This window comes from Arachis stenosperma, chromosome 10 (genome assembly GCF_014773155.1).
Source record: "Arachis stenosperma cultivar V10309 chromosome 10, arast.V10309.gnm1.PFL2, whole genome shotgun sequence".
Lineage (NCBI taxonomy): Eukaryota > Viridiplantae > Streptophyta > Magnoliopsida > Fabales > Fabaceae > Arachis > Arachis stenosperma.
Window position 1 is genome coordinate 3,052,288 of NC_080386.1, and position 22,625 is coordinate 3,074,912.

General features: G+C 34.0%; 1 protein-coding gene across 2 annotated transcripts; it reads left to right on the forward strand.

Annotated features, from left to right (window-relative positions):
• The first annotated feature begins 15,861 nt into the window (after positions 1-15,861).
• On the forward strand, positions 15,862-21,176 carry LOC130958044 (uncharacterized). 2 transcript variants are annotated; one of them, XM_057884930.1, is made up of 7 exons: positions 15,862-16,271; positions 16,645-16,693; positions 17,952-18,141; positions 18,554-18,632; positions 19,114-19,504; positions 19,656-19,813; positions 20,593-21,176. In XM_057884930.1, exons 4-7 carry the CDS (start codon positions 18,561-18,563, stop codon positions 20,887-20,889), a joined length of 918 nt encoding a protein of 305 aa, XP_057740913.1. In that variant the 5' UTR covers positions 15,862-16,271; positions 16,645-16,693; positions 17,952-18,141; positions 18,554-18,560; the 3' UTR covers positions 20,890-21,176. The 2 variants fall into 2 exon arrangements, with proteins under 2 accessions (XP_057740913.1, XP_057740914.1); XM_057884931.1 differs by lacking the exon at positions 16,645-16,693.
• Positions 21,177-22,625: the final 1,449 nt, after the last annotated feature.

Sequence of the window (22,625 nt, forward strand, 5' to 3'; positions counted from 1 at the left end):
TGCTAAGTCAGAGTATTCTGCTAGAACTTTCTGTCTGTTGCTGAGAAGTGATGGAAAAGGCTTGCCATTGCTAAACCTGCTTCTTCCACCATTGTTTTGTTGAAACCTTGTGAGGTCTCTCTTGATTCTTCCATGAGAGATTTGGGTGATTTCTCCATGAAGAATTGTAGGTGTTTCCATAGGGTTCCCCTAGGTAATTCACCTCTTCCATTGAAGGATCTCAGGATCATAAGCTTCTTCCTCAGATGAAGCTTCCTTAGTATTGCCAGGTGCATTTTGCATTCCAGACAGACTCTGAGAAATCAAATTGACTTGTTGAGTCAATATCTTGTTCTGAGCCAATATGGCATTCAGAGTGTCAATCTCAAGAACTCCTTTCTTCTGACTAGTCCCATTGTTCACAGGATTCCTTCAGAAGTGTACATGAATTGGTTATTTGCAACCATTTCAATCAGCTCTTGAGCCTCTGCAGGCGTCTTCTTCAAATGAAGAGATCCTCCAGAGCTATCCAAAGACATCTTGGATAGTTCAGAGAGACCATCATAGAAAATGATGCTCCATTCAGAAAGCATGTCTGAGGGACATCTTCTGATTTTGTATCTTTCCCAAGTTTCATAGAGGGATTCTCCATCCTTCTGTCTGAAGGTTTGGACTTCCACTCTAAGCTACTCCATCTTTGAGGTGGAAAGAACTTTGCCAAGAAGGCATTGACTAGCTTTTCCCAAGAGTCCAGGCTTTCTTTAGGTTGAGAATCCAACCATATTCTAGCTCTGTCTCTACAGCAAAAGGGAATAGCATCAGTCTGTAGACCTCAGGGTTAACCCCATTAGTCTGACTGTGTCACAGATTTGCAAGAATTCACTAAGACTGATGAGGATTCCATTGGAAGTCCATGGAACTTGCAATTCTGTGCATTAGAGAAACTAATTGAGCTTAAGCCAAAGTTGTTTGCTCCAATGGCAGGGATAGAGATCTTCTCCATAGAAATCAGGAGTAGGTGCAGTGAAGTCACCCAGCACCTTCCTTGCATTGTTGGCATTGTTGTTGTTTTCAGCTGCCATGGGTTCTTCTTCCTTGAAGATTCGGTCAGGTCCTCACAGAGTTGTGCTTTAGCTTCTCTTAGCTTTCTTTTCAAGGTCCTCTCAGGTTCAGGGTCAGCTTCAACAAGAATGCCTTTGTCTCTGCTCTGCTCATAAAAAGAGAAGGGAACAAAAAATGTGGATCCTCTATGTCACAGTATAGAGATTCCTTGAAGTGTCAGAGAAAAGAGAAATAGAAAGAAGAGAAGAAGAATTCGAACTTTAATTAGAAGGTTCGAATTGTGCATGGAAGGATGGTACTCCATAAATAGAAGGATGTGGGAAGGAGGGAAGAGAGTTTTCGAAAATTCAAAAAAAAGATTTAAAAACATTTGAAAATTGCTTGATAATTTTCGAAAAAAAGAAAGAGAATCAAGTGATTTTTGAAAAGATTTTGAATTAGAAGTTAAAAAGATTTGATTGAAAACTTAATTTGAAAGATGTGATTAAAAGATGTGATTGAGAAGATATGATTTGAAAAAATTTTAAAAGATATTTTGAAAACAATTTTAAAAGATTTGATTTTGAAAATTAGTGACTTGCCTAACAAGAAAAGATATGATTCAAACATAAAACCTTCCTCAACAAAAAAGGCAAAAAATGTTCAATCAAATCATTAATTGTTAGTAAGTATCTTTGAAAAAGGAGAGAAATTGATTTTGAAAACATTTGATTGAAAAGACATGATTTGAAAAAGATTTGATTTTGAAAAACTGTGAAAACTTGAAAAAAAATCTGATTTTGAAAACAAAATCTTCCCCCTAGCACCATCCTGGCGTTAAACGCCCAGAATGGTATACATTCTGGCGTTTAACGCCCAAAATGCTACCTCTTTGGGCGTTAAACGCCCAACCAGGTACCCTGGCTGGCGTTTAAACGCCAGTCTGTCTTCACTGGGCATTTTTGAATGCTCAACTTTTTCTGTATAATTCCTCTGCAGTATGTTCTGAATCTTCAATTCTTTGTCATTGACTTGAAAAGACAAATTAAAATATTTTGGATTTTTAATAATCAAAATGCAACAAGAATGAAATAACATGCATGCAGGACACCAAACTTAGCAGTTTGTATACTACTGACTCTACATGAGACACATAAACACTCAAGCCAAAAGAATTCAAAGATCAAAACAAAGAAATATATGCATGGATTCGAAAAATATAACAAAAACATGCATTTGACACTAAACTTAAGATGAGACTCTAGACTCAAACAAGAAATATTTTTGGATTTTATGATCTTATAAATTTTTTTTTTGTGTTTTTCGAAAATTAAGTGGGAAAAGATATCAAAATTCTTAATGAGAATTCCAGGAATCAGTGCAATGCTAGTCTAAGACTCCGGTCCAGGAATTAGACATGGCTTCACAGCCAGCCAAGCCTTCAAAGAAAGCTTCGGTCCAAAACACTAGACATGACCAAAGGTCAGCCAAGCCTTAGCAGATCACTGCTCCAAAAGCAAAACTGATGAAAATCAACAAGCTCTTGTGGTGATAGGTTGAAACCTCGGTCCAATCAGATTAGACATGGCTTCTCAGCCAGCCAGAATTCAACAAATCATCATGAAACTCTAGAATTCATCTTCAAGAATTTCGAAAAAAAAAATAAATACCTAATCTAAGCAACAAGATGAACCGTCAGTTGTCCAAACTAGAACAATCCCAGGCATTGTTACCAAAAGCTTGCTCAAAACTTGAACAATCTCCGGCAACGGCGCCAAAAACTTGGTGCGCGAAATTGTGAACAATACTTTTCACAACTCTCATAATCCCCGGTCATGAACCCCAAAAACTTGGTGTTCAATACCATGGCATTACACAACTTCGCACAACTAACCAACAAGTGCACTGGGTCGTCCAAGTAATACCTTACGTGAGTAAGGGTCGATCCCACGGAGATTGTTAGCATTGAAGCAAGCTATGGTCATCTTGTAAATCTTAGTCAGGCAGACTCAAATGGATATGGTGATGAACGAAAATAGTATAAAAGATAAGGATAGTGATACTTATGTAATTCATTGGTAGGAACTTCAGATAAGCGCATGAAGATGCCTTCCCTTCTCTCTGCTTTCCTACTGCCATCCAATCCTTCTTACTCCTTTCCATGGCAGCTCGTGTAGGGTTTCACTGTTGTCAGCAGCTACCTCCCATCCTCTCAGTGAAAATACGTCCCTGATGCTCTGTCACAGCATAGGCTAATCATCTGTCGGTTCTCGTTCAGGCCGGAATAATATCCATTGATACTTTTGCGTCTGTCACTAACGCCCTAGCCTGCTAGGAGTTTGAAGCATGTCACAGTCATTCAATCATTGAATCCTACTCAGAATACCACAGACAAGGTTAGACCTTCCGGATTCTCTTGAATGCCGCCATCAGTTCTTGCCTATACCACGAAGACTCTGATCTCACGGAATGGCTGGCTCGTTTGTCAGGCGAGCACTCGGTTGTCAGGCGATCAACCATGCATCGTGCAATCAGGAATCCAAGAGATATTCACTAAGCCTCAGATGCTTGTAGAACAAGAGTGGTTGTCAGTCACTTTGTTCATGAGTGACAATGATGATGAGTGTCACAGATCATCACATTCATCAAGTTGAAGAACAAGTGATATCTTGGACAAAGAACAAGCGGAATTGAATAGAAGAACAATAGTAATTGCATTAATACTCGAGGTACAGCAGAGCTCCACACCTTAATCTATGGTGTGTAGAAACTCCACCGTTGAAAATACATAAGAACAAGGTCTAGGCATGGCCGAATGGCCAGCCTCCCAAAGTGATCAAAAGATCTAAAGAAAAAGGTTCCAAAGATCCCAAGATTCTTTATACAATAGTAAAAGGTCCTACTTATAGAAAACTAGTAGCCTAAGGTGTACAGAAATGAGTAAATGACATAAAAATCCACTTCCGGGCCCACTTGGTGTGTGCTTGGGCTGAGCAATGAAGCATTTTCATGTAGAGACTCTTCTTGGAGTTAAACGCCAGCTTTGGTGCCAGTTTGGGCGTTTAACTCCCATTTGGGTGCCAGTTCCAGCGTTTAACGCTGGAATTTTCTTGAGGTGACTTTGAACGCCGGTTTGGGCCATCAAATATTGGGAAAAGTATGGACTATTATTATATATTGCTGGAAAGCCCAGGATGTCTACTTTCTAACGCCGTTGAGAGCGCGCCAATTGGGCTTCTGTAGCTCCAGAAAATCCACTTCGAGTGCAGGGAGGTCAGAATCCAACAGCATCTGCAGTCCTTTTGAGTCTCTGGATCAGATTTTTGCTCAGATCCCTCAATTTCAGCCAGAAAATACCTGAAATCACAGAAAAATACACAAACTCATAGTAAAGTCCAGAAAAGTGAATTTTAACTAAAAACTAACAAAAATATACTAAAAACTAACTAGATCATACTAAAAACATACTAAAAACAATGCCAAAAAGCATACAAATTATCCGCTCATCAATACACATTATGCATTATAATAACTATCTTATGTGCATTAAAGAACTGAGGGAATGATCCGTCGGTAAGGGAAGGTGACCCCCCAAAGACAAGATAATTGAGATGATCTTTCGGTAAGAGAAGGTGATCGAATTGAGATGATCCTTCGATAAGGGAAGGTGATCGGCAAACTTTTGGGAACCTTCGGTAAGGGAAGGGGACTCCCATCAATTTTATATAATAAGATATCTTTGTTGATATAACTCTTTTCTTGTATATGTCTAAATAACCTTGATTGTAAATTGAACTGTGGGAATGATCCTTCGGTAAGGGAAGGTGACCCCCAAAGACAAGATATCGATATGATCATTCGGTAAGAGAAGGTGATCGATGGAGATGATCCTTCGGTAAGGGAAGGTGATCGCCAAAACGTTTGGGATAAGAACCTTCGGTAAGGGAAGGAGACTCCCACCTTTTATACCGGTTTGAGCTTAATACCTTCCATAAAAGCTACGAGGAAAAAAAGTAATGAAAAGTACAATGAAAAGTATGATCATGATTGTTCTTCTTTTATCCTTTTTAATTTATGATTATGATTGCATTTAAAGATCCTTCCTTTATCCAAAATTCCTTTTGTATGATGTATGACATTGTTTAAGATCTTTATTTTATTCAGATCTATTCTGTTTGACTTATCTATGGCGCTGTTACTATTCTTCTCTTATTTATTATTTATTTTGCCTTGCTTTATGGCCTATGAGAACATCATACCAAATTTTATGAGTTTATATTTATATGTTTTAACGCTATAGGCATTTTGTATGCATCACACATGTCATAACATAAGTAAATGAGAAGCATCTAAAAGTCACGCCACTCCAACTAACAAAGACTTTTGAAAATAATAATTGAATAACATTGCATTATCATTGTTTTTATTTTAAAACTCGGAGTGGCTGGAGATGGATACGATGACACCATATAGATAAACTACTGAGAAACTTTTGTTTCTTACCCCTCTCTCTCTGTACCATCTTTAGGAAGGATGCGGCACAAAGCAATACACTGCTCAGTTGAGGTGAAAAGACAAGTGCACTATTAGAAGCAAAACTATCAAGAATGTAGATACGAAACATTAAGCGTTTACCTTAAAAAGGAAGAATATGCAATTGTTTTAGCCATAGTTATACAAATTAAGAGAATTAGGATTTTCTATGTGTCTTGTTTTATTTTTATTGAGTGATTGCAATTGTAACTATGATGTTTCTTGTTATGATTATTTAGCATGAGTAAAGCTTGTCATTGTTGTGCCTTCATAGTTTAGCACGCCTGTTTTTCCATGTTAAAATTTCCAGATCTACTTATATATTTCAACTAGTAACTATTCTAATAAAAACTAGTTATTTAATATTTTTACACATATAAATTATTTTATATTTGTTTTAAAAAGAAAAATTTTGCAAGGTTTTTGAATATCAACTACTAAATATAATTCAAATAAAGCTTAACTCAGTTTAAGAGCATTAGGGTGTTACAGTTTATTTGTTAAATTTACTAGTGCTCAAATTTCTATCCTTCTAGTCTATGTTGACGACATTATTCTCACGAACTTGCTGCCATTAAGTCTATTTTAACACCAACTCTTTCGAATTAAAGACTTGGATCCATTAAAATAATTTTTGGGTATTGAGGTTGCTCAATCAGCAAAGGGAATGCTTATCTCAGAGAAAATATTATCTTGATCTTTTGGAGGATTCTGGTTTATTAGGTGCTAAGCCTGCCTCTGTTTCAATGGATAGTACCACAAGACTATATCAAGACAAAAGCCTCCTGCTATCTGACCCCTTTTGTATATCGCCGTTTGGTTGCGCGTCTTATCTATCTCACCACTACTCGACCAAACATCATGTATGCCACTCAACAATTAAGTCAATTTATGGCATCACCTACTGAATCTCATCTTCAAGCTGCCAAGCACGTGTTACGATATCTGAAAACTAGCTCCAACAAAGGACTTTTTTTTCTAAGAGAATCAGAAATTCAACTTCTCGGCTTCAGTGACTCTGATTGGGCCGGATGTCCTGACACTCGGCGATCTTTAACTGGTTATTGTTTCTTCTTAGGCAGTTCTTTAGTCTCTTGGAAGACCAAGAAACAAACCACCATTGTCCGCTCATCCACTGAAGTAGAATATCGTACACTTGCTAACACAACTTGTGAACTTCAATGGATACTAAATATGTTACAATTTTTAGGCATCTTTCTTATCCGCCCACTAGTTTTATATTGTGATAATCATAGTGCTCTTCATATTGCTGCTAACCCAGTTTTTCATGAACGGATCAAACATTTAGAGGTTGATTATCACTTGGTTCGACAAAAAGTTCAAGCTGAAGTGATGAAACTTCTCCCCATTCCCTCCTCTAGGCAGCTAACTAACATCTTCACCAAGCCAATTTGAATAAGCTTGGTGTTCTTAACAACTTTCATCCTCCATTTTGCGAGGGTATTAAACCACTCTTCCACCTTAGTCCATGACAACAATAAAAAAGTCTCACGGCTTACAAATTTAGCCCAACAGAATACACAAATTCAATTATAATTTTAGTATTTATTATTATCTTATCTTTATTTATCTTTATCTTATCTTTATTTGCTTTATATCTTTCATAGGTCAATGCTCTATATATATTTAATTTTACCTTTATAGTTTACAATATCAATCAATCAACAATCAATAAAATTTTTTCATCGTTTCTTTCCTTATTTTTTCACAATTTTATTATCCTTGCATGCTCTTTATGTACTCTTTCTGTTTTATTAATTTACTTAAATTGATAATAATAATAAGGGATAAGTATGATTTTGGTCCCCAACGTAGGGGCCAAAAATTTATTTCGTCCCTCATCTTTTTTTCGCTCCAAAATGGTCCTTTAGGTTTCAGTTTATTTTAAAATCGTCCTTCGGACCAAAATGCCCCTATCCCTTCTTTCCCAAAATCATGCCACCACCACCACCACCACCAGAACCAGAACTACCACCCACCACCCCTACCCACTGCCACTCCATCACCATCTGCATCACACCAACCAAAACTCAGAAAATCAACGTCATCATCGTCATCCTCATCAGAACCCAGAACTCAGATCCAGAACTTAAACTCAGACAAACAAGAACTCAACTCAAAAAATCATCATCATCATCAAGAACCCAGAAACAAGAACTCCAGAAACAATACTCCAGAAATTCAACAATACTCCAAATTCAAATTTCAGCAACAATAATATTTCACAACAAATTTCACAAAAAAATCCAGAAATTTCACAAAAAAATCTAATTCACAGAAGAAGAAGAAGAAGAAGAAGAAGAAGAAGAAGAAGAAGAAGAAGCGGCGGGCGGGGCAGCGGATAGGGTCCCCCTTCTCTCCCCACCCACCCCGCTTCTCTGTATCCCCCTTTCTCTCTTTTTTTTCTTTTTTTCTATTTATTTTATATTTATTTTATTTTATAATTTTTTTAATAAAGGGTAATTTGATAATAAAAAAATATAATTGGTAAAAAGAACGATTTTAAAACAAACTGAAACCTTGGAGACCATTTTGGAGCGAAAAAAAGGCGAGGAAAGAAATAAATTTTCAGCCGCTACGTTGGAGACCAAAATCATACTTATCCCTAATAATAATAATAATAATAATAATAATAATAATAATAATAATAATAATAATAAATTGCAGTCTTATATGAACAAATATTTTATTTGATCACTCACTAATTTAAAAACTTAGCTATACAAGGATACACATAAACTATATAATAATTAAAAAAAATATCTGGCAAAAATTGAATAAAATAAGAGAAAGAAGACAAGAATGTAAATTTTTTTCTTGCTGGGTATCCCTTTTCCAAGATTACAACCTTACCAGATTAATATCCACACAAAGAATTGCAGTCTTATATGAACAAATATTTTATTTGATCACTCACTAATTTAAAAATTTAGCTATACAAGGATACACATAAACTATATAATAATTAAAAAAATATTTGACAAAAATCGAATTAAATAAGAGAAAGAAGATAAAAATGTAAATCTTCTCCTTGTTGGGTATCCCTTTTCCAAGATTACAATCTTATCAGATTAATATCCACACAAAGACAAGACTTACGTATTTCACAGATTAATTTTTTGTTTCTTGAAATCGATTATAAAATGAGAGAAAGAAAATAAGTGAGAAATGAGTTCTTAATTGTTTTTTTAAAATGTCTATGTTTTAGCAAAATTTAATTATCTATAAATATCTGTGAAATTCATAAATTTTTTTATTAAGATATATAAGTTGTCTTAAGTTTTTAAAATAGTTAAAGACCTATGAATGAATTATTTTAATTCGAATTTATATGTTTTTATAAAAAATGTTAAAAACCTATTATTTGTTTTTATATTAATTATATAATATCATATTAATATAATATCAATATACATAATTATATTAAAAATAACGATTCAAATAAATAATAATACAAATATGATACTAAAATAACATAATAAAATTAAACTCATGATATTTGTATGTTTAATTAGATGTTATGGCAATTAATAAAAAAATAACAATAAAAATGATTTTTAAAATTTTTTTGGACTGCATCTTTAGATATAGATTTAAAAAATGAGACAAAAAGTGCTTAAAGTTATGATACATAGATGTTGACATAGGTATGAGACACAATTTGAAGAAGACACATAAATTTAAAATTTTTATAAGACATAAAATACAGTATATATATATATAAAATAAAAAAATAACTCCAAAATAACACATCTAAAAAAATTTATAAAAACGTCTTCATCTAATTTGTGTGATTAAAAAATAATGCTAAAAAATATTATTAACAGACGAATTTAATGTGTCAATAATATTTCATTAGTATTACTTTTTAACCACACAAATCAGATAAAGATATTTTTATAAAAATTTTTGAATGTGACATTAAAGTTATTTGAACAAAGACTTTTTATAGTTCAATCTTCACAGAGGAAAGGACCTTGAAACATGATTATATTTCTTTAAAGTGTCTATTTTTAGAAGATAGGATAATAGAGTCACAAGTAAGTACTAGAATGTTAAACATATAGTTCTATACATGACGGATGCAGCTTATAGAGTTTTATAGTTAAATAGTTACGATTAAGAGTGAGATAAATAGTTCTAAGTTGCTTTTATCCCAATATTTATATAAAATCATTAATAATTTGGGGATAGATATTGTAAATAAGTTTTTATATAATTTTGTTGATTTTATTCTCACAGAATAATTTAATTAATAATAGAAATTAATACCGTTTCCAGCGCATAATATCTATTATTTTTACTGTTTTTGGTGTACTATTTATCCAAAAACTTACATAGCAAAAAATTGTAACAGATAAAAGCAAGAAAATATAATAGAGACATTTTACTAGGTACAAAAAAAGATTCCTCAAATAATTATATTATCTTTTCATAATTTATCTATTTATTAGTAATATATTATAATAGAGCTAAAAGTAATTTCCGTATTTATTCTTAATTTCTTAGGTTTTTAACATGATGCCACGTCAATTTTAAGTGGCTCTAGATTCATTCTTAACTTTCTAGAAATTTACTATTCTTTTTTAGAATTCTACAATATTGACGAGATGATTCAAGAACTACCATCCAACTAATATAATTTTTTAAGCATTCAATACTCTCCAAAAACCTTTTCTTTTCCAAAAGATTTTTTGGATTTTTTCTGGATCTCAAAGTGCGTTTCTTTATGAAATTGCCGTACAATTAATATAGTTTTTTAAACTTTCAATGCTGTCCAAAAACATTTTCTTTTTCAAAGAGTTTTTTGTATTTTTTTTATCTCCAATTGCGTTTCTTTGTAACTACCATACAACTAATATAGATTTTTAAGTTTTCAATGCTATCCAAAAATCTTTCTTTTTTCAAAAAATTTTTTGGATTTTTTTTATCTCCAAGTGCGTTTTTTTGGAACTACCATACAATTTTTTGGATCTTGAGGTGCATTTCTTTGGACCTGACATATAACTAATATAGTTTTTTGGAACGGATAGCGGGAATCGAACTCGTGTCTTCTCCTTGACAAAGAGAAATTTTATCATAGAACTCGGTGACAGATCCAGAAAATTTTGGTAGTAGGGGCGAAATTTATATAACATGATAATTTTTATAATAAAAATAGTATGTGTACATAAAAAATTAAATATTAAATTATCTATTAGCCATTATGTATTTGTGTATAAATACATGTATTGTTTAACTTATTTTCAATGTATATTTTATATTTTAATATATATTTTATACAAATAATTATTTTTTATGTACATATAACATGATTATTGTTATGACTATATTTTGTTATTATAAAATACGATTAGCCTTCAAAATATCTAATATACAAATTAAAATACTAAAATAGTAATTTAAATAATAAGATATAATTTAAAAGTCTATTGTTTTAGATTTTATATTATTACAAAATTAAGTAATTTTTCTCTTAACACTACCATCAAAATTTCTCTCTTTCTATATATATTACTAAACAATTATTTAAAAATTTACTTTCCAACATAATTAGAAGCCGACTCTTATTGATATAGAAAAAGATCCTCTAAAGTGACAATGTTAGTAAAGTGGTAAAGTGATATTTTAATCACCTTTAAATTTGTAACATTTATTATCTGTAAATCCCATTATCATAATCCAATGGTAATTAATAGCATACTTTTTTCTCTAAAGTGACGGAACAACTTTGGAGGAGTCGGATCCGATTGATATTTATAGTTAGAAAAGTTCTTTCAATTAATACAGTTGCTACGCAAAAATTAAAGCTAATTTCAAAAGAAAATAAATAATATTCTTTTGAGTTTATTTTTGAGAAAGAATATTAATTTCGTTTAAATCTAAAAATTGATCATTCTAATAAATATCTAATATGAAATTTTTAAATTTACGATTAAGTACCAAAAATTGAGTAAAAAATTATTGTGGGATCAAATTTAATAATCTAATGGGACAAATAAATATTATTATCATATACTACTCAAAAAAATTTTAAATTGTACACAACTCTACACTTGAAATCGTCCCTAGTATATCCGTATTTTTTAATTGTATTTGATACGCAATATATCAATTTTATTTGTGTTTTAATTTTATATAAATTACTCTATATTTTCAATATTAATAGGATTTTTTAAATAATATTTTTTATATTTTCTTATTCTTTAATTTTATATAGGTTATTATATCCTTTCGATATTAATAAATTTTTTTAACAGGTATAAATTTAGATAATTCTAATTCATTTTCACATTTTATATTTACTCTTTGTTATATCACTATATAAATCAACATTCATTTTACATAAATTTTTTTTAGACAAATAACTGCAACAAAATTCAGAATAAATCATATGTAAATTAAACCTCAGCAACTACGTCAGATTCAAATTCATAATCTACTTCACCCTGATTCACCTGACAATTTGAGGTTGAATAATCCATTATTTTCAAAACGAATTCAAACTTTGATTTCAAAAACTAAAAAATCAAAAAGAAAACGAAGCTGGAGTTACAGAGAGAGGAACTAACGTCAATGGCGAAGAACAAACCAGTGAGAAAAGAAGGAAAAAGAACGATCGAAAAAGTAGGGGGAGAAGCGCAAAAAGAAGAACGAAAAAATTTGGAAAGAAGGAGAACGAAGAAGGAAACAAATGAAGTTATATATAGCGCGTGTAACGGACGGAGCACTTGGAGCGAATTTTGGGGGGTTAGGGGTTAATTAACTTGTAATGCTTACAAGCCCTAATCGCTTGTATGCAGAGCTTTTTCGTTGTGATATATAGCTATCAATCAACCATCATAAGTGTATTTAATGGTGGAAGATTACATCCAATAGTGTAGAATTACTTATTTTACTTTTGATGGTTAAGTGCCGGTCAAATTTTAACAAAATTGGTTGCCCTAGATTTTCTCATTCAACCGGATCTGTGCCAGAGTTCGAATCACTCGACCTGGTCCAGTAAGAGTTCGAATCACCCACCGGCCACCGTTCAGACACCCACCGGCCACCGTCACTGGCCTCACTGTGTTTTTCCTCGGAACAGGCGTTGCTCTGCTTCTCGGAACCAGCTGCTCTGCTTCCGCGCTGCACGGCTTCTCTGCGCCGCACTGCCCGCCGGAGAACCTTAGTCACGACGCCACCAACAGCGGCCGCGAAGTGTGAAGGTCACTGCTCTGCTCCTGCTCCTCTTCTCCTCGGCGCTTCTCCTCCTCTTCTTCCCCTGTTCCTTTCTTTTCGGCGCTGCTCGTCTTCTTCTCCTCGGCGCCAGTGCTCTTTTGGTGAGGAAGGTCACAAGCCCCTGCTCAGCCGCTCTTCTTCTTCTTGGCGCTGGTTCTGGTAATGCTTCTGAACCTTTTTTTTTCTAAACTAGGATTAAGGGCTGAGCTTTGTTATTATAATTTATAATGCTAGATTTGTTCAGAACTTATTATTATAATTTATAAGATTGATTTGTTGTTCTGAACTTCTAATTATTATTGATTTGTTCTCTTTGTTTGGTTCTGATCTGTTTTGATTTTAATTACATATAATGGTGATTTGTTCTCCATGTTTGGGTCTGATTTGTTCTGAATTTATTAAAATATGTTCTGATTATTGTTGCTTTGTTCTCCTTATTTGGTTCTGTTTTGTTTTGATCCTAATTAAAACATGTTTTGATTATTGTTGATTTGTTCTGATTTTAATTAAAATATGTCAATGCTTAATTATTGGTGATTTGTTGCTGAATACCATCTTAGATTTTCTTTTTTACCAGCACTGTGTTCTTCTAATGTTTGTGCATTGCTATTGATGAATTCAAGGGCAGCATGGGAGAATGAAGTTAGAGACAGAAAGTCTCAAAGATGGTAAATGCAATGATGGAAAAGAAAAAGAGAAGGTTCACTTTGAGAGAAAGAAAGGCCTAGAGAATTCAATAAGTTTTGGGATTGATATGACTAGCATTAGTGTTTACATTTTGTGTCTCCTAGCATCTGGAATTGTGATTCATGGAGAGATTCAAGTTCAACTTTGGCTAACAACTTCTTTGTAACAAATTATTAGTAAAAGCCCGGTTTTTATCCCGTATAATTGTGGCCCAAAAGTGTTTAGGTTTCATCGGATTTAGGACTAGATTAGGGTCTGTAAAATACGTCCGGTACATATTTAGAGCCGGGTTTGGGTTAGGACAAACTCCATTTCACCCGGTCCATGTACACCCCTCACTCCATCCCTGGGAGTCCTCGTTAGACCAAAAGCATCCGAATATCTTGAATTATTGCCCATGCTCGGCAGGGCCAAAGAGCCCTGCCAAGGAAATCCAGGAACCCAGACCCCGATCTGGTGGTAAGCGACGTTGAGAACCTGAAACTGAAACTGAACCATGCCGAATCCAACCGGTTTGAATTGGTTCGGTTTGTTTTAACTGGTTCAAAAATTGAATCCGGTTTGTGGAAAATTGAATCAGCGAGTCCTCCTTTTACACGAATAAATTTACACCCTTTTCTCCTAGGGTTTAGATCGCGCTTAATTTTCATATATCGAGTTTGGAATAGCCGCAGATCACTCTCTTGAAGCAAAGTGCTTAGTCCTTGGAATCCAAATGATCACAGTACAATGCTATTTCATATTCGTTTTTCTTTTTCATTTGTGTTTTCTGCAAAGTTAATCGTGCTGCTAAATGTTGTTCTTGACTCATTTATATCTTCAGTTTTTTTTTTCTTTTATAATTTTATAATTTTATAATTTTTGTTCCTAATTTTATGCAAGCTGAAAATTTTGGAGTCATCTTTACAGCGAGTTGGTTGTTCATTGATACCTTTCTCGTGTCTGAGGATGACGAAATTGTTTCAGATCCGTTGATGTTATTTTTCATTGGCCAAGGAATGATAATGGAATGTCACATTCCTTGTGCTTTTATTGCCAATGGTACATTTCACAGTTTCACTGTCTTTCCTGTACTTTGTTCAATTCATTGCTTTTTGATACAATCCATTTTTTACCTTGGATGCCGAGTTATGCTTATTTGTAAGCACTTTTTGTCTCATACAGCAAGCTGATGCACATTTTTCACTATCAGATGAGGTGGGAGATTTATTTGATATTGTTTCTACACCCAATCTAAGTGCAAAAGAATGTGGATATGCTTGATGTGTGTGACATTAACTGGTGCAAAGCATTTCTATGAAGTTCTTAATCTCCAATGCATTAGTGATTTGGCCGAGAGAAAAAAGTCAAAGACTCGTTCTAAACACATGATATTGCTATTTACATGTGAGCATTAATATACCCTTGTGGTTGTATTCATTGTGCATTGAGGGGTTCTTTATAATAATAATATGCTCAAATTGAAGTTCTTTTGGAATTAGTCAGGCTTCTTGTGCTGTTATGAATGTGCTTGGAGTTTGGAATACATTCCCACATCTCATTTGTCAGTCTCTTTTGATGAACAAGTTTTTGTTTTTGTTTTTTTGTTTTTTTTACCTAGCAAGCCATATATTTCAAGACTTAAGAAACACTGATATGTTAGCTCTCTAGCATAAGTGCACGAGCTAATTTTTGTATGAATTGAATTGGTGTCTTGGAATTTGCTAAAGTGCTTAGGGAGATTGGTTGATTTTTATATGGATGTCAATAAGCTTCAGCATACATGTTTCATGTGAAATTTGGATTTTCCTGTTGTTTTATGATGCTAGATGAAGATATAATGGCATAATGCTTATTCTACCTATGTTCACCAAAATGGAAATTATATTACACATTTTTGTCAAATATATAACAGTTTTTTGAAAGCTGATTGTTGTTGGATTGTTTGACATTCTGCAACATGGTTATCAAGCTGGAGAGTTAACATATATTTGTTGAGCTACTGCAGACTTGAATTGTGGACTCAGTCCATATGCCGGATAGAATATACATTGACAAAAGCATTTGTAAATAAACATAATTATAGTACATAAAATTTTCATGATTTAACATTTTAACTTTATAATGAAGAGAACAGAAGACATAACTTACTAGCATCTTAACTGCTGCCTACCAAAATAAAATATCTTATATTTTAAGCTCCTACGTACCGAATTAAACCGACGGATCGAACCGAAAATTAAAAAAACCAAAAAATCTGTTTTACTTTTTTTACGGTTCGGTTCGGTTTTTGGTTTTGACTATAAAAACTCTAACCGAACCGGTTAGGAAAAAAACCCAAAAAATTACTAACCACCCCCCCCCCCCCCCCCCCCCAAAAAAACAAACGAATGAAACGCGTGCTGCCGCGCGAGTGTGAGCGTCCCTGACCCTAACCCCCGAATCCCCAATCCCTAACCTAGCTCAGTACTCAGTCGCTCTCTCTTCTCCAAATCTTCACACCTGCGGCACCCACGTTCCTCCCAAGTCCCAGCACCGCGAAGCCTTCCTCCGAATCTCAACGCCGAAGCCTTCCTCTTTGCGGAGACGCGGACAGAGCAGAGATCCCAACACGAAGCCGTCGCACATCAGGCCAGCACGCCACCCACTGACTCAACAGGGCAGCCCAGCTCCACGCCGTCGCCGTTGAGACGCCACCACCCAGCAGCGTTTATGGGTTCTGGCCACGATCATCAGTTCAACCCAGCACCTCCCAGTCTCCCACTCAGCCTTCCTCCCAAGTCAATATGGAGCCCGAGCCACCGATTCAGGTAATGTTTACCATTTGCTGTTTACTGGTGCATTGTTGCTACTTGCTGTTTGAGTGTTTGTTAGGTAAAGTTGGTAACTTGGTATTGAATTATTGATGAATTATTTTATTGTTGGTATTGTTGCTGCCTTGCTGGTTGCTGTTTATTGTTCAGTTTATTGAAATCAGTTTATTGTTCATTTTATTGTTCATATTATTGTTCAGTTTATTGTTGTAATTTGGTATTACTGGTTATTGAATTATTGTTCAGTTTATTGAGATCAGTGTATTGTTCATTTTATTGTTGATAATTTGGTATTGCTGGATGCTGGTTATTGATTTATTGTTGAATGTTGATAACTTGGACTGCTTCCCGGCTCTTCAAATGCATACAGATTGGGTTCGAGATGATGCTTGGGCACCTAATTTAGGGAATGGCAACAGGTGACAACGATAGAGCCTTAAAATTATCAATTTAGAATTATGGAGACTTTTTCATTTTGGAATATAATTGACATCTTGTTCCTTTGCATATTATACAGTTAAGTAATTGTGCTTGATAATCCCTTCCTTGAATTCCATTTGATAATTTGTGCTTGCAAGAATGAAGTTGATTAGTGTGAGCTTTTCTCCTTTTATGAGTTAGAAGGATATGATTCAGGTATATAATGAGACATTTCATAAGAATTTTGGAATTTTGTCCTGGCAGTTGCGTAAATTATGACGGTTGTGTTAAATTTTAGACGTGCATTTGTAAGCATTACTACATGTGCTATGTTTTATTTGCAATTCATAAAGTTAGCAGTTGCATAAATGTATTGGTCCTCACATATCTGTCATGCTTGCCAGCGAAATTTATATTTGTTCCTCAAGGATTCTTGTGATTCTTAGTGGCAAGATATTTTTCCCTTCTTGTACTCCATCAGATGGAGCTTCTTTGTTGTTCATTCCATTGATCCATTATGTAATCTTGATCTGGGATCAAGATTAATCGTTTACTTGATTACGATGTAACATGTAACTAAACTATTTTCAAGGAGTGAGAAACTTGAAATATCATGTTTTGAATGAGAATGAAAGGTGACGTGATCACAATTGCCCCTTGATAAAGATGTAGATTCAAATTCATCTTCAACTGTGATGGAACTTGATGTTGTTTTTGGCAACTGTTGTGATCACTTATCAGTGGTTAACTTTGTTAGCTATTGTGTATTTGTGTCTTTGTATTTGTCGATTTCAATGTTATGGTTTTGTGAAATAGTATGGTAGTATTTTTTTTGAATTGATTGAAAAAATCGAACAAACCGAACCAAACCAAACCGATTTTTGGTTTGGTTCGGATGGCTTCGGTAACCGAACCGCAGTTTAATTAGACGATCGGATCGGATGACTTTTCCATCAAAAACCGAACCAAACCGCACCGCGAACACCCCTACAGCACACAGCATGTTATGCATGTTGTGCTCTGTTCTTTGGAAAATGTATGTCATCTTGTCAACTACATAAGTGAATCCTTTTACCACAATAAGCCATCCTTTTTGTTCTGAATCATTTCTCAACTTAATTTGAACCTTTTTCTTTGTCAACACTTGATTTAGGCTTGTAAGTTACTGTTCTTGATATCAAGGCTGAGGGTTTCTTATCCTTCATGCTCTTTATCCTTTTGTTTGTGTTTATAATTTTATTTATTTATTTATTGCAGTTCTGTTCAAGGTCCTGATTGGAAAAGTTAAACAGAAAATAAACCTACTGCTTCTTCAGTGTTGATGTGGCCAAAGACATACAATTCTGTTGTAGAGGATTGTGTCTCGTCTTAATTCTCAATTAGCTGGTGCTGTAGTAACTCCAAAGATCTTAAGTGAAACTTTTTGGTGGTTTACTCACGCGTACAGGTAAGGTCTCTTTCCATGTGAGCTCTTCTCTGTGTGTATGCCCACCCCTTTTATTATATCCAGTAAATGTCTGATACAACTTTTAAGCACTCGTTAAACAATCAGAATTTCAATGATTTATTTTAGAAAATGCAAATGGTGTTGTGCTTTGACTGCACAAACACTGCCTATATTTCATAGTTAACTAGCCTTAAATAGATATCCCAGTAATTTTGCCGGAAAAAAATTGATGATTATTGCCTTTTCTTTTGGGTGAAAAAGAAGGAACATTATTATGTTTTTTCAATTGGCCAAGTTGTCATCTATGAACTATGATGCAGGAGCTGAAAACAAATGGCACATGTGATTCATTGATCATTTAGTTAGTGATTCTCTAATCTTTCACCTGTTTCAAATTTGTGGTGTTACTCAGTTTCTCCATGAAGACTTGGAGGCAATTTATTGGACTGTGTATATATTTGTTGGTGTGGAGTCCATTTATATCATCTCCTGTAAGCTATCTCATATCCTCTCAGTTAATTTGTCTCTTACTCTCTTCTCTCTCGAATAGTATTTATTTTCCTATCAAAATAAAAAAATACATTACATGTTTGTTTAGTGCAATTTAGAATTTTAGATCATACCTATATAGATCTGTCAGTTGTGCTTGGTCTATTACCTTCTTGGTTTTGTACTTTTGTACCCTTTAAAGTGAGAATCTTGTAAATCAAGGAATGGGATCTACACTCAATGCAATATATTTATACAAATGTAAACAATTTTTTTTTAAATTTTTCAGTGTAAGAATTCTCATTTTGGAGAATTCTAGCCCAAGTCACTTCTGAAAGACAAAAGCAATAATCGAATTTTATGATTATTATCATTGATACACACATGAAAGAATTCAATGCAATCATGCTCGTGCTCAAATTGACATCCACATCATGCCCTTATTTTCTTTTAATTTTGGCAAATCGTGTTTTGCAATTCTAGATTGTGGATTCTGCAAATTCAAACTTCAACAGTGGAAATGAAAGAACCTTTCATCCCGTCAAGAAATTTGTGATGCAGTCTTATTTTGACAGGCACATAAAATTACATGATTCAGTTTTTGATAATTTTATATCTCAAGAAGACAATGTTGGTTTGTGTCAAGTGCTTCCAGAAAACCATGATTTTGTGCCAAGATTGTCAGTTCTGAAGCGAGATCTTATTGGCGAAGGTTCTCATCGTCATGTGTCTACGTTACTAAAATTTCAATCTCAGCAATTAGAGTCTTCGTCCCAACTTCTAAGCTCCTTGTGTGACTTCATAATTATTGAAAGACTACCTACCGGGGTTTTTGCTGATCCATTTGAACTACAGCGACTTGTTCAGCGTGGTGGTATGTACTTTACATGCTTCAGAATAAAAAGGAAAAGAAATTCATAGTTTCAGGACTATCACTTTTTTTTAGAAAAACCTAATTTTTAGACACAAAAAAAAAAGGACTATCTCATTTTTTCATGCCAATGAACTTTTTTCTTTCCTTGCAGTCTTCAATGATGTTGATGTCTTTGGTGATACAAATCTGGAACTTCCTTCCTTCTTGTCTAATCGTTCTGCTGTTGAAATACATTTGGTTGTTGACCCAAATAAATTTCTAGAGCCAACTGATATCAAGATTGAGCTTCCATTGCATGCGCGATATCAAGTAAGAGGCTATTAAGTTCAATTGCCCTTCTTTTTTAGTGCCATTTTCAATTAGCTCCGTGTAGTTATATATTTTTTAATCTAATGTTTTAAAAAATAAAAGCTTATAGTATAGTCTTGCATTTGCTATGATATAAAGATGGGAAAGTCATTTTTTTCTATTTGCTTCTGTGATCACTGGTGCTATATACGGCGCAGGGGTGGAGCTAGGTTGAATTTTTAGGGAGGGGCCAAAAATTAATTTTGCAATAGAAAGAGAGTAAAATAAAATTTTTAAGAGGGGTAAACTAAAATTTGTACACAACTTATAAAGAAAATTTGAAGTTTGGGGGGGGGGGGGGGATTGCCCCCCTTTTGTTGCATGAGGCTCCCTGATATGTGGTAATACTCTACTGTTATCGGTTCTAGTAGTGTCGAGTGGCAATGGCATCCTTTCTTGTTTTGAAAGTTCTGGAAGCACAAATAAAATTTCAAAATATTTATTGTCCAAGTGGAATTTAACCCCATCTGAAAATGAGAAATGCTATTGAGTCAGAAAATATTTGTGGAAATCTTCAATCGAAATAATGAGTTATTGGATGAAATGAGGTGACAGTATCTACTTAGTCATTAATAATCAATAGCATATCTATTCATCAGGATAATTTAATTTTACTAGTAGTCTTAAAACTTCTAACATCTTCGTAGTTGTAGCATGGAAAAGAACAAAAACTAGTTTTCTTTGAATATTAGACTATTCTTGTGTTGCCTAATTTTCTTTCCTTCCTTCTTCTATTGCAGCCTCTAAATGAAAGTGGCTACTCCACAGTTGAACTTGGTATGCCTGATATTCTGGTGCACTGCAGCACAAAGGAAAGGTCAGAAAATCAAAATTATTTCTTCAAATTGACCAACAATGATGCTGATGTTATGTATGAAGCTGATGTTCTTTGGAGAATTCCTTCTGGGAAAAAGGCACATTCTAACCTAGTCTTTGTCATTACATTTAGTGTAGCCTTGTTATCAACTCTTGTAATTTTTCTCTCGTCATTAGAATATTCTAAGAGAAGAGTGAGAAAAGATTCCAAGCAATCTTAGAAGTTCTTCCGCCAAGAATTCTGGGTATTGATTATAGTGTCTTGTCCCTTCTTTTATGGGTATTGACAAAGTTTAGGTGGCTTTAATATTGGTCAGTCAACCAAGGTCAGAGTATATGTCTGTGCTTATGAAAAGAGTGTTCATAGCAATAGAAACTAGAAAGGACTCGAATCCACATTCTTTTGATATATGTTCTGAACATTGGCTTCTTTGCTGACTCTCCTTTACAGTATATCTCGTCTATAATAACCCCCCAGGCATGATTTGGGTGAAAATTGTTATTACTACCCTTACAATGGCTAGGATGGATTTCTCTATGTCTCTTCATCCGTGTTAATTCTTTGGGAACTCTTCGGCGAAGAGTGAAGATTCTAACTAAATTTGTAGACGATTTTTTTCTATTATAAAACGAGTAATCTTACCCAAGACCCCTATGAAACACGACATAATGAATTGTCTATGGCCTGTCTTCTTATGCTACTGGTTCCAAACAAGGCCTAAAACTTTCAACTTACAGCAATATTCTAATGGATGAACCGAATCTTATTAGGTTAGTAGTGGTGGGTCCTGTAATATTATATGTACATTAAAATCAACCATTAATATAAAAAAAAATACTGCTGTAAAAGGTTTTGTAACAACTTAAATTGCAGATAAAAATTGTGTTATGTCGCTAACAATTTTTTATGTGATAACCAATTTTTTTGGTCAACAAATGTAATTGCAGGTATAGTCCACCATTACATGTAACTTTAATGAATTATGTTATATACATACTAAAATTAATTATTAGTATAAGATCTACATCTATTTATATATAAATATATTAGTGATTAATTTTAATGAATGATTTTAATATATAAATAATATTTTTATTAGTCGCATAATCAGTCTTTACCAGCTCATTGGCTGAAATAAATGGTCATTGCCTGCGGCTTTATTATTATTAAGATTTAGTGTGTAGTTTCTTTGCCTCATATGTTATATCTTTTGAGATTGTGGTAGCGAAGTTGTTCTTGAACATATTATACATTATAGTATTATTATGAGATTTTTCTCGTTATTTTCTATAACTTGTTTAGGAATATTCCAAGCAATATTTTTTTTGGTGACTAAATAGAAAAGAAAGAAAAAAAAGAGACAAAACCAAATTAATTGGCTAGGGTCATATCTAAATCTATTAGATGTTGAAGCTCACTCCATGGTTGGCTCCAATTCGAGTGAATGTCCGCGACAGAAGCAGCTGCTTTAGCCATACAATCTGCAACATTATTTGCAGTCCTCTGAATTAAAAGAATAGAGACTCTCCAATTCCAATTCATAACCTCCTGAATATGCTTTGCCAAATCCCATTCCGGAATATCCTTACTAAGCATTCTTTGGTTTACCAAGAAAAGAGCTTCTAAACAGTCTGTTTCACAAATAACCTCACGAAATCCACTCTCCCAAGCAAGAAGTAAACCTCTCCAAATTGCATACAATTCAGCAAAAAGAACACTGCACACTTCGACTTTTCCAGTGCAACCTTTCAACCAACATTCATCAGGATTGCGAATAATACAACCAAAACCAGCATAGCCAGAAGGAGCAAACCAACTAGCATCACAATTCAATTTAACAGAATGAACTGGAGGTGGAACCCAATGCAAACAAAGTGAAGGAGGAGACAGAGATTGATGCATAGCAAAAATAGTGTGAAACTCCCTTACTGAACTACGAATCAAACTCACCACTTT

Bases quoted from the DNA above. Each gene is read 5' to 3' on its own strand.
- LOC130958044 (XM_057884930.1), top strand. From the start codon at position 18,561: ATGAAGACTTGGAGGCAATTTATTGGACTGTGTATATATTTGTTGGTG. The intron at 19,505-19,655 runs GTATGTACTTTA...CTTTCCTTGCAG, and splicing joins GCGACTTGTTCAGCGTGGTG to TCTTCAATGATGTTGATGTC. The intron at 19,814-20,592 runs GTAAGAGGCTAT...CTTCTATTGCAG, and splicing joins CATTGCATGCGCGATATCAA to CCTCTAAATGAAAGTGGCTA.